General features: G+C 30.8%; 2 protein-coding genes across 6 annotated transcripts; both read left to right on the forward strand.

Annotated features, from left to right (window-relative positions):
* The first annotated feature begins 374 nt into the window (after positions 1-374).
* Positions 375-3449, forward strand: LOC124952206 (mitochondrial DNA helicase). Of its 4 annotated transcripts, none has more exons than XM_047501736.1 (8): positions 375-643; positions 1083-1172; positions 1274-1506; positions 1580-2264; positions 2356-2600; positions 2679-2779; positions 2841-3060; positions 3162-3449. In XM_047501736.1, exons 3-8 carry the CDS (start codon positions 1282-1284, stop codon positions 3306-3308), a joined length of 1623 nt encoding a protein of 540 aa, XP_047357692.1. In that variant the 5' UTR covers positions 375-643; positions 1083-1172; positions 1274-1281; the 3' UTR covers positions 3309-3449. The 4 variants fall into 4 exon arrangements, with proteins under 4 accessions (XP_047357692.1, XP_047357693.1, XP_047357690.1 ...); XM_047501737.1 differs by having other exon boundaries at positions 377-643; positions 1299-1506; XM_047501734.1 differs by lacking the exon at positions 375-643 and having other exon boundaries at positions 663-1172.
* Positions 3450-3574: 125 nt separating this feature from the next.
* Positions 3575-6979, forward strand: LOC124952207 (glycosyltransferase 25 family member). Of its 2 annotated transcripts, XM_047501739.1 has the most exons (10): positions 3620-3987; positions 4218-4446; positions 4552-4894; positions 4966-5085; positions 5172-5358; positions 5496-5570; positions 5650-5707; positions 5783-5910; positions 5984-6187; positions 6302-6979. In XM_047501739.1, exons 1-10 carry the CDS (start codon positions 3788-3790, stop codon positions 6477-6479), a joined length of 1722 nt encoding a protein of 573 aa, XP_047357695.1. In that variant the 5' UTR covers positions 3620-3787; the 3' UTR covers positions 6480-6979. The 2 variants fall into 2 exon arrangements, with proteins under 2 accessions (XP_047357696.1, XP_047357695.1); XM_047501740.1 differs by lacking the exon at positions 6302-6979 and having other exon boundaries at positions 3575-3987; positions 5992-6179.
* The last annotated feature ends 6068 nt before the right edge of the window (positions 6980-13047 follow it).

Here is a 13047-nt window from a genome sequence, read left to right on the forward strand (position 1 = left end):
AGGGTAGCCAAACTTATGTTAGAAACTTTAAAGGTTTCACAAGGGAATCCCTAGGTTTTTGTAGGTTTTTTTTTTTTATTATTATCGCCATCATATGTGGACTCTCTATACTTTGAATCTACGATTTTTGTGTATACATTATATATGTCATATGTAATACAGAATGAATTAAATTCCTAAGGTTGTAGTTTTACAATCTGAAAGAAAAAAAGATAACCTAAAAAGTCTCGAAGAGAAAGTACATTGATTTGTAAAATCACTTAGGAACTTTAGAACCACTTGGTACTATATTCTTAAGATAATTCAATACCATTTTTAAAGGTTGCTTGGACTGAATTTTGAAAACAAATCATAACCAATAGAAGATTGCCATATTCTTTTAAATCCTTACTCCCAGGCCATCTATAATGTTAAAAATTCTCGGGAGTAAGAATTTTTTAAAATACTAAATAATTTTATTTTTTAATATTTGATCGATATTGAAAAATGAACATGCAATTGCATGTATGACATATTTGTTTATGAACTATCATCTTTAACCTCTATACGTATTCAACTATATATCTTCGTTGAATACCAACATATCATAGTATATATATTATTCAGTTTAATCCACGTGCTGAATGTTTTCAAATTAGATAAGGTTATAATTTTAAAGGATTATATATAATAAATATTAATATCTTATAATAAATATTAATATCTTTATTATCGTATGAACTATGAAGTTTCATTGCGAAAAAAACATTTTGTTTTGTTTTTATTTTTATATAAAACTTACCATAAAAAAATGAATTAGTTCTATAATGTATATAAAAGTACCAATCACTGTACAATAGAACATTGATTTTTTAAAAATGGTTTAGTGATCAGCGATAATTATTTATTCTAAATACTTTGAGGATCTAAATTCTTAATAGCAATGCTTATTAGGCTGTTGTCACAATATATTTTGCAAAAGAAATGTATAAAATCATATTTCATGAGTTACTGTTATCATACAGATCATAACGATCTTCTACCTAATATTTCCTTAATAGGAATAAAAAAAATTTTAAGGGAAAATAATATAACATTTCTAGAAGGCCATGCTTGTATTAACATAAATTGCCCTATATGTGAAAGTAATAAATGTACAAAAAATCGAAAGATTTATATAAATAAGACAACAGGTAAATACATTTAAATTTCCTAATTTATTATTAATAATTATATTGTATATATGTATATATGTATGTGTATATGTTATTTCTGAGATAAATATTATATACAGGGTTCTTTATGTGCGATAAATGCAGGTGTATTGGGCCATGGAATATATTAGAAAAATTATTATCATTAAAAGTAACTAACAAAAAAATTAAGGAATTAGAAGAACTTAAAAAGAATTTATCAGTGGATAAAGATTATGTAGATGAATGGAAAATTATAAAGGAAAATTGTATAGAGATTTCTAAATTATCCAAAGATAAATATGACAAAATTTTGGATATGCTTTCATTGAAGGTATAATCCAATAGCAGTAATATAATGAATTATATTTTAATATAATGACTATATTTTTTTATTTAATTTACAGAATGTATTGCAAGAAGATATATCCACATTAAACTGTTTATACAGTGAAGATAAAAATGCTCTTTATTTTCCAATGTACGCTTTTGATCATTATCTTGTTGGTGTTAAGCAATTTTTCTTGGATACTAGAACTGAAATAACGATTCCAACTTCGGATGTCAGTGGCCTTATAATTTATGGGCATAAAAATATAAAAAGTGACGCTAGTGCTGTTGTTATACCAACTATTCCAGATCTGTTAGCACTAATATCTCAACAATTAGTGAACGTCATCATCTGTTTACCATACAATTTACAATACTTACCTCAGCAGGTATTGCCAAGTCTAGAAAATTTTAAAAAATTAACTTTATGGTTTGGAAATGATAATTCAAGTTGGGATGCAGCACGACATTTCTCCAAAAAACTGAATGAAGAAAGATGTTACTTTGTAAGATCAACTGATCTACAACCCAGCCCAAAAGTTGCTGTTGATTTAAAATATGATATTAAAAATATTATACATAATGCTCGGCCAATATGGCATCAAAGTATTACTACCTTTCGCTATTTAAGACAAGACGTTTTAAGTGATTTACAAAATATTGATAAGGTTCAAGGTGTAAAATGGAAACGATATCCAGCTCTAAATCGTATTTTGAAAGGCCATAGAAGAGGGGAATTCACAATATTAACTGGTCCAACTGGTAAAATAATAATGTAGTGATATGTATAAATTATAAATATATAATTTATATTATACTTCTTGGTTGCATTAAATACAAAATTTATTTTTAGGATCTGGTAAAACTACATTCATGAGTGAATATTCATTAGACTTGGCAATGCAAGGAGTTAACACATTATGGGGTAGTTTTGAAATTAGAAATGCACGATTAGCAAGGACAATGTTGCAACAAATGGCAGGTGTTTCCCTTTATGATAACATAATTGATTTTGATATGTATGCAGATGCTTTTGAAAAGTTACCCATCTATTTTATGACGTTTCATGGGCAACAAAGTATTAAAATTGTTATGGATGTAAGTTCATAAAAATTAATTATTCGAACTTTTATGTACATAATAATTGAATTAAGCATTTATTTGTTATGTATTTAGGCAGTAGAGCATGCAACATATGTGCATGACATATCTCATGTGATCATTGACAATATGCAATTTATGATGGGAATTTCTGATGAATCCAAACACATAGATAGGTAAATCGTTATCATCCAAATTTAACTGAATGGTCTCATCCTCTTCATTATTTGTATTTAGGTTTTGGAGACAAGATAAAATAATTTCTGCATTTAGAATCTTTGCTACAAAATATAATTGTCATGTTACACTTGTAATTCATCCGAGAAAAGAACGCGATGACGAAGAACTAACAACTTCATCTATTTTTGGAAGTGCTAAAGCAAGTCAAGAAGCTGATAATGTTCTTATTATACAAGACAAGAGACTTACTAGTATAAAAGGAAAAAAATATTTACAAGTAAGAGTATATTAAAGTATACATAAATTTTACGTTGATTACACAGAATTGTAATAAATATAAAACTTATTCTGCTTTTTCTATTTTATTTTATATTATAGGTAGCCAAAAATAGATACAGTGGCGATTTGGGTATCATGATATTGGATTTTGATAAAACTAGTTTAAGTTATGGAACTAAAAAAAAATCAAAATCTGAAACTAAAAGTACTATAAAGTCTGATTCAGATAAAGAATTAGAATTATAAGATACAATTAAAACCAAAATCAGGCATAAAAATCAATTTTCTTATACAGTATTTTTGGTGATTTTGTATTAATTAAAAAAAAAAAAGAAAAAAAAAAAATACAAAAAAGACTTAAGCGCTTTATAAATGTATATATGAAAAAAAAAAAAAATTATTAAAAAGAATATTTTATTCCAACATTTTTATCACTTCATTTAATGCAAATAATGTTATAATTTTCGTTTCGAATCAATTAGGATCGTTTTCTAATATAAATAAAAATGAAAAAAGGAGTGATTAAGAAAATATTCCAAAATAGGCGGTTTTATCTGATTACTCTTAGTAAGCAAAAGGGACGGAACAGGACAGAGTACAAGAGAAAGAAAGAGAATGAAAGATCTCTTTTAACTTATCATTATTCATTAATTCATCCGGTATTATAGTGAGAGTTTTTTGTGTACGCTTTTCTATGTGATCTATTAAGAACTATACGGATAATAATGCTCAATAAAACAATATTTCGAATTTTTATTTTTATTTTTTTGATAATTAATATCGCGCGGTCCGTTCAATGTACTGAACGTTTTAAAAAGCCGACAGTACTGATAGCGATTCTAATTAGAAATAAAGCTCATACATTACCATATTTTCTAAGTTTGTTAGAACAACAAAACTATCCTAAAAATCGAATAAAATTATGGTAAGAAAAATAATTTCCTTTTTCAAAGATGAAATCTTATTTAACCTTACTTTTCGACATAGCCTCGATACTTTTAACTATATGCGAGAGAAATATTATAAACGAATTATGAATTATAAAAGAGATATAATATTTATTTACAAAATTATTAACGAATTTAATTGAAATTTTTAAGAACAATCAAATTATATACAATATTCATATGATTTTTAATTTTATTCCTTTTTTAGGATTTATAGTGATAATAATATTGATAATACAAGTGAAATATTGAGAGCATGGTTAGCAGAAGTATCAGAAAAATATCATACTGTTGACACATATATAGATGAAAAGTCAAATGGTTTTGAAGATGAAGAGAGTAGTACAGATTGGTCGCTTCTTCGATTTACACATGTCATCAATTTACGTGAGGAAGCATTAAATTATGCTAGAAAAATATGGGCTGATTTTATTTGGGTAATTTTGAATGTTAACTATTCTATATATATATATATATATAAAATTTTAAGAGAATCGTGCTTTAATCATAATAATTCAATATAATAATCTATAAACTTATAGATGGTCGATGCTGATATCTTTTTGACAAATCCAAATACTTTAACAAATTTAGTATCGAAAGGACAAGTTGTGGTTGCTCCTTTGTTAAAATCCGATGGATTATACAGTAATTTTTGGGCAGGGATGACTGATGACTATTACTATCTTCGAACTGAAAAATACCAACTAATTTTATATCGTGAAGATGTAGGATGTTTTAATGTTCCCATGGTTCATAGTGCTGTTCTTATTAATTTAAACATGGTACAATCAGATTGGTTGACTTACAATTTTACAAACTTAGCACAATATGATGGTCCTTTGGATGATGTTATAACTTTTGCTGTTGGTGCTAATAATTCTGGTAAGTCAACTTATATTTGAATCATTTATATTATATAATATAAGTAATACAAGAATTATATAAATATCCAGGCGTTCCATTGTATATTTGTAATGATGAATTATACGGATACATCATGGTACCATTGGGAAAAGATGAAACAATTAAAGAGGATCTACAGAGATTAACAAATATAAAATTAGAAATTTTGTGTATGTCAAAATTATTAATATATTTTTTTATATTATTTACTATCTTTATATCTGTTATATTTTCTTTTATGTTAAAATGATTTTAGCAGAAGATCATTTGTCATTATTGAATAGTATGGAAAACTTCATGTCTTCTCCAAAAATAGACACATTAGGATTGGATAATATCTATATGATAAATCTTTTGAGAAGACCAGAAAGGCGTACTAGAATGTATCGTCTCTTTAAAGAACTTGGTGCACATGTAGAAACTTTTAATGCTGTGGATGGTAGGTAAGTTCTATTTAATACAATATATTTTTTATGAGATAAAATAATTTATTTTTTCTTATTTTTTCATATTCCTATTTATTTTATCATAAATAAAATTTATTTTAATATCTCCCAATATCTGTATCCTGATGTTATAGAATGTTAAATGAAAGTGCACTTGAAAAATGGGGTGTGAAATTAATGGCAGGATATGAAGATCCATACCATAAGAGGTAATTTAGAAAAGTAAAACAGCATAAATATATTTAAATAGAAAATATTTTAGATATATATGTTTCTCATTGTTTTTAGACCTATGACAACTGGAGAAATTGGTTGTTTTTTAAGTCATTATATTATTTGGAATAAGGTAATATAACAAGATTTTATAGTAATTTAGTAGAGATCAATTGACTTTTATTATTGATAATAATTAAATTATCAGATGTTAGAATATAGATATGAACGTATTATGATTCTGGAAGATGACATTCGTTTTGAGCCATTTTTTCGACAGAAATTGGATTTTGTTTTATCCGAATTAAATACATTAAGAAATCCATGGGATTTAATGTAAGAGTTATACTTTCATAAAATATTTATTTTTTAACTTTTGATGCAAATTTTGATACAAATTAATACATAGATACATAGGAAGAAAAAGATTAATGGAAAAACAGGAATCGTGGGTACAAGGTTCTAAGTATTTGGTGCATGCAGCATATAGCTATTGGACGCTTGGTTATATTTTATCAGCCACTGGAGCTAAAAAACTTGTTGAGGCAAAACCACTTGAGAATATGATACCTGTTGACGAATATATTCCTATTTTATCAAATGTTCATCCAAGGTTAGTAAAATATTTATATAAAATATTATCTATGAAGATATATAATAGAAGTAAACAGAAAATTGTAAGTAAATTAACTACTTTATATATTTATTTTTTTATTTTCAATACAAGAGATGATTGGAAAAAACATTACCCAGTACGTAATTTGACGGTGTTGTCAACGAATCCTCTTTTAATACATCCAACTCATTATACCGGTGATCAGGGATATATAAGTGATACAGAAAATTCTAAAATCATTTTTGATAATCAAGCAAGCAATATTTTGAAAATTCGAGAAGAATTATGAATAATCATAAAATATTCTTAATTCGCAAAGCACAATATTATACAATTACATGAAATTTTATAATCATGCAATTATTTCAATTCATTATCAATCATTCAACTTTAGTTTTGCTTTTATTCTTCTTCGTACGAAGAAGTGGATAATCGTGCCATAATATTTATAACCTTATTTTCTTCAATGTTTATCAGAGTAGTCAATGTATTATTTCATATTACGTGTTATATCATTTCATAATTTATTACAGTACTCATCTTATATAATACTTTAAACATATTTACATTTTCTTGATGATTAGCATTTAATTTCATAAAAATAATTATAAGAGATTTACTGTATTAATAAGCGTGTTTTAATTAGTCTACATTTATATTTTTATTACGTGTTTATAAAATGATATATGACATAAATAATGTATGCGACTACATTTTAATGTGAGTTAAGAAATTTTCTATCCATGATTAGTTTTACAAGGTAAATAAAACGCAATAATTTCACGATAACCCGTTTATTATAAATCCATATTTAACAATTTCAATTACAATAAATTAAGTTAAATATAATTTTTAAAACACATAAAGATATGCAGCCATTCGCTCGGTAATACTTGCATTTAAAAATATACAATTAAACTTTGCAAGTAATACCGACCCAGGTCTCACTACGTGGAAGTTGCTGCATGTGGAGACCCACGGACTGACGGTGACTCTACTCTAAAATCCGCGTTCCGCGATACCGATCCGCGATACCTTTCCGCTTCAATGCACTGGCTTCTTAACTAACAGGGTATGCGCAGCTTTAGCTACAGCACACCTCTTACAGATAGCTCCACCATTTGCACCGTCCGCTTCAGACATAACGGATTATTAAGCACATCTGAATTCGTGCTTTCCGAATTTCGAACAATCAAAGCGCACTCCTTAGAAATACTAATCGCGTCGCGACACTCACGTGTGTGTTATAATTACGTAGATTCTACTGTTAAGCCGAAATTCGCGAAGTACCCCCCTCGAAATATCGAAAAAATCAAACGAAGTCCACGGTAGGACCTTTAATCGCGGCCGAACACCCACGCGAGTGTTAGAAAAACGATGATTCTACTCTACAATTCGCGTTTTCGATTCGAACAATCAAACGTAATATAATCGCGCCCGAGAACACCCACGCCTGTGCCCGCCGACACGCGCGCCAGTGTTCTTCCTATCCTTCCCGTATTCGCGCGTAAAAATCGATGATGAATCCCGCCATGTGACGAATAATCTGGCCGCTGATGAACCTATCCCTCGATGACCTATACTGTAAAAGAAAAAGATAAAGAGAAAATAAAAGAACAAAAAAATATATAAAACAAAATAATATATACATACATATATAAAATACAAATAGAAAATATAAAACATACATATATAAAATACAAATAGAAAATAAATATATATAAATCGATTAGAGACCTAAATAAAGAAACGAAAAGAGAAGCAGCATGCGCCATTCCATGGTTCCTACCTAAAACTTATAAATCATAATTAATAACATAATCAAAAACATAATTAAAAGTATAAACATATAATTAAACACATAATTAAATACATAATTAGAAAGAAACAACATAAATAAATATTAAAAATACATAATTAAAAGGAAATAACATATTAATAACATAATTGAAAAGATAATTGAAAAAGAAAAATATGAGATAGAAACTAGAGACGGAGAAAGAAAAGAGAGCCCCAGAAAGAGAAGAATAGAGAGCCCCAGAAAGAGAAGAATAGAGAGCCCCAAAAAGATCAGACAAGAGAAACAGCTTTATATGATGCTGAGACAGCAACCCGCACAGAAGCCCTCACCCATGGGCCCCTCCCATGGGTCCCACCCGAGATATATAGAGGATAATTAATGAGAGTAAATTAGAATAAACAGAAATGACAGCGGACATAAAAGGGAGATAGAAAACTTTTCTTTTCCATTTCTCTGAGAAATTATTGTACAATATATTTCTGTTATATTTCTTCTTTTGAAGAATTATTAACGATATAAAATGGAAATATGTTAATGTTTAGTTGGAATTAGATTGAAAAGATATTGGAAAAGTAATACAATATGCAGCCATTCGCTCGGTAATACTTGCATTTAAAAATTTACAATTAAACTTTGCAAGTAATACCGATCCAGGTCTCACTACGTGGAAGTTGCTGCATGTGGAGACCCACGGACTGACGGTGACTCTAATTTACTCTAAAATCCGCGTTCCGCGATACCGATCCTTTATGCCTTCCGCTTCGGACATCTAGGGCGACTTAGCTAACAGGAGGTATATAGCCTTAGCTACAGGGACCCCACTTACAGAGAGCTTTACCGTTCGACACACTCGCCTCGGGCATAACGGATTATTATGCACATCTGAATTCGTGCTTCCGAATATCGAACAATCAAAGCGCATTAATCGCGTTCACGACACTCACGTGTGTTATGATTACGTAGATTCTACTGTTAAATCCAAATTCGCGAAGTAATCTAATAGAACTGTTGAAGAAATAAAACAAAGTCCCCGGTAGGACTTTTAATCGCGCACGCGAACATTTACGTGTGTGTTAGAATAACGGTGACTCTAAGTTGAAATCCGAAGTGACATGAGTTAACCGGTATTATGACTCTCGATGATATTTGATCGAGGGATTTTCCCCCGCTTACAAATAACATGATCGTCATAATGTTGATCAGCTACATGTACTGCACTACTAGGTGACACCGTTCGCGCACCTCAAATTTCAACACTAAACGGTAGTCCATAATAGGACTTTTAATCGCGCCCGGACACCCACGCAAGTGTTCGCAAAACGGTGACTCTACTCTAAATAAACTAATCGAATATTCGAAGAAACAAAACGAAGTCCCCGGTAGGACTTTTAATCGCGCACGCGAACACTCACGTGAGTGTTAGAATAACGGTGACTCTAAGTTGAAATCCAAAGTGACATAAGTTAACCGGTATTTTGACTTTCGATGTTATTTGGTCGAGGGATTTTCCCCCGCTTACAAATAAGAGAACCGTCATTACATCGGCTAACTACATGTACAGCACTACAAGGCAAGCCGTTCGCGCACCCCGAATTTCAACACTAAACGGAAGTCCATGGTAGGACTTTTAATCGCGCCCGGACACCCACGCAAGTGCTCGGAAAACGGTGACTCTACTCTAAAAAAAAACGCGTTCGCGAGGTAATCTAATCGAATATTCGAGCAAATGAAACGAAGTCCCCGGTAGGACTTTTAAGTCGCGCCCGCGTACATTCACGTGAGTATTAGAAAAACGGTGACTCTACTCTAAATTCGCGTTTTCGATTCGAACAATCAAACGTAATATAATCGCGTCCGAGAACACCCACGTTTGTGCACGCCGACACGCACGCCAATGTTCTTCCTATCCTTCCCGTATTCGCGTGTTAAAATCGATGATGAATCGGTGATCCAGACCGGAGAAAACGAAGAAACGGAGAAAATATGAGAAAGAAAAGAAAAGATAGACGAGACCCTCGCGCACATCACAATATTGCTCGATGATCCCTCGATGATCCCTGAAAAATAAGAACAGAAAGAGACAAAATATATGAGATATAAAAGAGATCTAGAGAAAGAAAAGCAATCAATAAAAGCAATAGCAGCCAGCATAGAAGCACATACCCATTGATTTTTAATCGCGAGTGATAGAATAACGGTAACTGTACTTCAAAAATCGCATTCGCGCGATAAATCGAATTTACTTACATATAAAAAGTCCCCCTAAGACTTTTATTCGCACTGTGAACATCCACGCCTGTGCCCGCCGACGTTCTTCCTATTCTCCTCGTATTCGCGTGTAATAATCAATGATGAATCGAGCCATGCAACGATGTTTCCGACCGCAAATGAATCCATTCCTCGATGACCTATACTGGAAAAGAAGAAGCTAAGGAGAAAATAAGATAAAGAAAGAAAATATATAAAATAGAACATAATATATATATATATAGATTATAAATAGAATATAACAGAAAATAAATATGTATAAATAAATAAGAAAGCTAGATAAAGAAACGAAGAAAGAAGCAGCTCTGCACGATGCTGAAGAAGCAGCCCGCATCATCCCATGGGTCCTACCTAAGGCATATAAAACATAATTAATAAGAATATATTAATGACATAATTAAAAATATAAATACATAATTAAAAAGAAATAACATAATTAATATCTGAAAAGACATAATAAAAAGAAATAACATAATTAAATTCTGAAAAGACATAATAAAAAGAAATAACATAATTAAATTCTGAAAAGACATAATAAAAAGAAATAACATATTAATAACATAATTAAAAACATAATGCTTAAAAATTAAAATCAATAAGAACATATTAATAACCTAAAAACATAAAAACATAATTAAAAAGAAATAACAAATAAACATTAAAGAAACATAATTAAAAAGAGATAACATAATAAAAATCTGAAAAGACATAATAAAAGGAAATAACATATTAATAACATAAGTAAAAACATAATTAAACATATTAACAATATAATTAAAAACATAATTAAATAAAAAAAATATTAGATAGAAAAGAAAGCTGCAGAAAGATAAGAAAATAGAAGCAGCTCTAGACGATGCTGAGACAGTAACCCGCACAGAGGCCCACACCCATGGCCCCATCACATGGGTCCCACCCGAGACTATAAATCATAATTAATAAGAGTATGTTAATGAGAAAATTAAAAACATAATTAAAAACGAAAAATATAAGATAGAAAAGAGAGCCGGAAAAAAAAAGAAAAGAGTGCCCCAGAAAGAGAAGAAAGCGAAGTTTTACACGATGCTGAGACAGCAACCCGCACAGAGGCCCTCACCCATGGGCCCCTCCCATGGGTCCCACCCGAGATATATAGAGGATAATTAATGAGAGTAAATTAGAATAAACAGAAATGACAGCGGACATAAAAGGGAGATAGAAAATTTCCTTTTCCATTTCTCTGAGAAATTATTGTACAATATATTTCTGTTATATTTCTTCTTTTGAAGAATTATTAACGATATAAAATGGAAATATGTTAATGTTTAGTTGAAATTAGATTGAAAAGATATTGGAAAAGTATTACAATATGCAGCCATTCGCTCGGTAATACTTGCATTTAAAAATATACAATTAAACTTTGCAAGTAATACCGACCCAGGTCTCACTACGTGGAAGTTGCTGCATGTGGAGACCCACGGACTGACGGTGACTCTACTCTAAAATCCGCGTTCCGCGATACCGATCCGCGATACCTTTCCGCTTCAATGCACTGGCTTCTTAACTAACAGGGTATGCGCAGCTTTAGCTACAGCACACCTCTTACAGATAGCTCCACCATTTGCACCGTCCGCTTCAGACATAACGGATTATTAAGCACATCTGAATTCGTGCTTTCCGAATTTCGAACAATCAAAGCGCACTCCTTAGAAATACTAATCGCGTCGCGACACCCACGTGTGTGTTATAATTACGTAGATTCTACTGTTAAGCCGAAATTCGCGAAGTACCCCCCTCGAAATATCGAAAAAATCAAACGAAGTCCACGGTAGGACCTTTAATCGCGGCCGAACACCCACGCGAGTGTTAGAAAAACGATGATTCTACTCTACAATTCGCGTTTTCGATTCGAACAATCAAACGTAATATAATCGCGCCCGAGAACACCCACGCCTGTGCCCGCCGACACGCGCGCCAGTGTTCTTCCTATCCTTCCCGTATTCGCGCGTAAAAATCGATGATGAATCCCGCCATGTGACGAATAATCTGGCCGCTGATGAACCTATCCCTCGATGACCTATACTGTAAAAGAAAAAGATAAAGAGAAAATAAAAGAACAAAAAAATATATAAAACAAAATAATATATACATACATATATAAAATACAAATAGAAAATATAAAACATACATATATAAAATACAAATAGAAAATAAATATATATAAATCGATTAGAGACCTAAATAAAGAAACGAAAAGAGAAGCAGCATGCGCCATTCCATGGTTCCTACCTAAAACTTATAAATCATAATTAATAACATAATCAAAAACATAATTAAAAGTATAAACATATAATTAAACACATAATTAAATACATAATTAGAAAGAAACAACATAAATAAATATTAAAAATACATAATTAAAAGGAAATAACATATTAATAACATAATTGAAAAGATAATTGAAAAAGAAAAATATGAGATAGAAACTAGAGACGGAGAAAGAAAAGAGAGCCCCAGAAAGAGAAGAATAGAGAGCCCCAGAAAGAGAAGAATAGAGAGCCCCAGAAAGAGAAGAATAGAAAGCCCCAAAAAGATCAGACAAGAGAAACAGCTTTATATGATGCTGAGACAGCAACCCGCACAGAAGCCCTCTCCCACAGGCCCCACCCGTGGGTCCCACCCGAGATATATAAAGGATAATTAATGAGAGTAAATTAGAATAAACAGAAATGACAGCGGACATAAAAGGGAGATAGAAAACTTTCCTTTTCCATTTCTCTGAGAAATTATTGTACAATATATTTCTGTT

The sequence above is a fragment of the Vespa velutina genome, chromosome 10 (genome assembly GCF_912470025.1).
Source record: "Vespa velutina chromosome 10, iVesVel2.1, whole genome shotgun sequence".
NCBI lineage: Eukaryota > Metazoa > Arthropoda > Insecta > Hymenoptera > Vespidae > Vespa > Vespa velutina.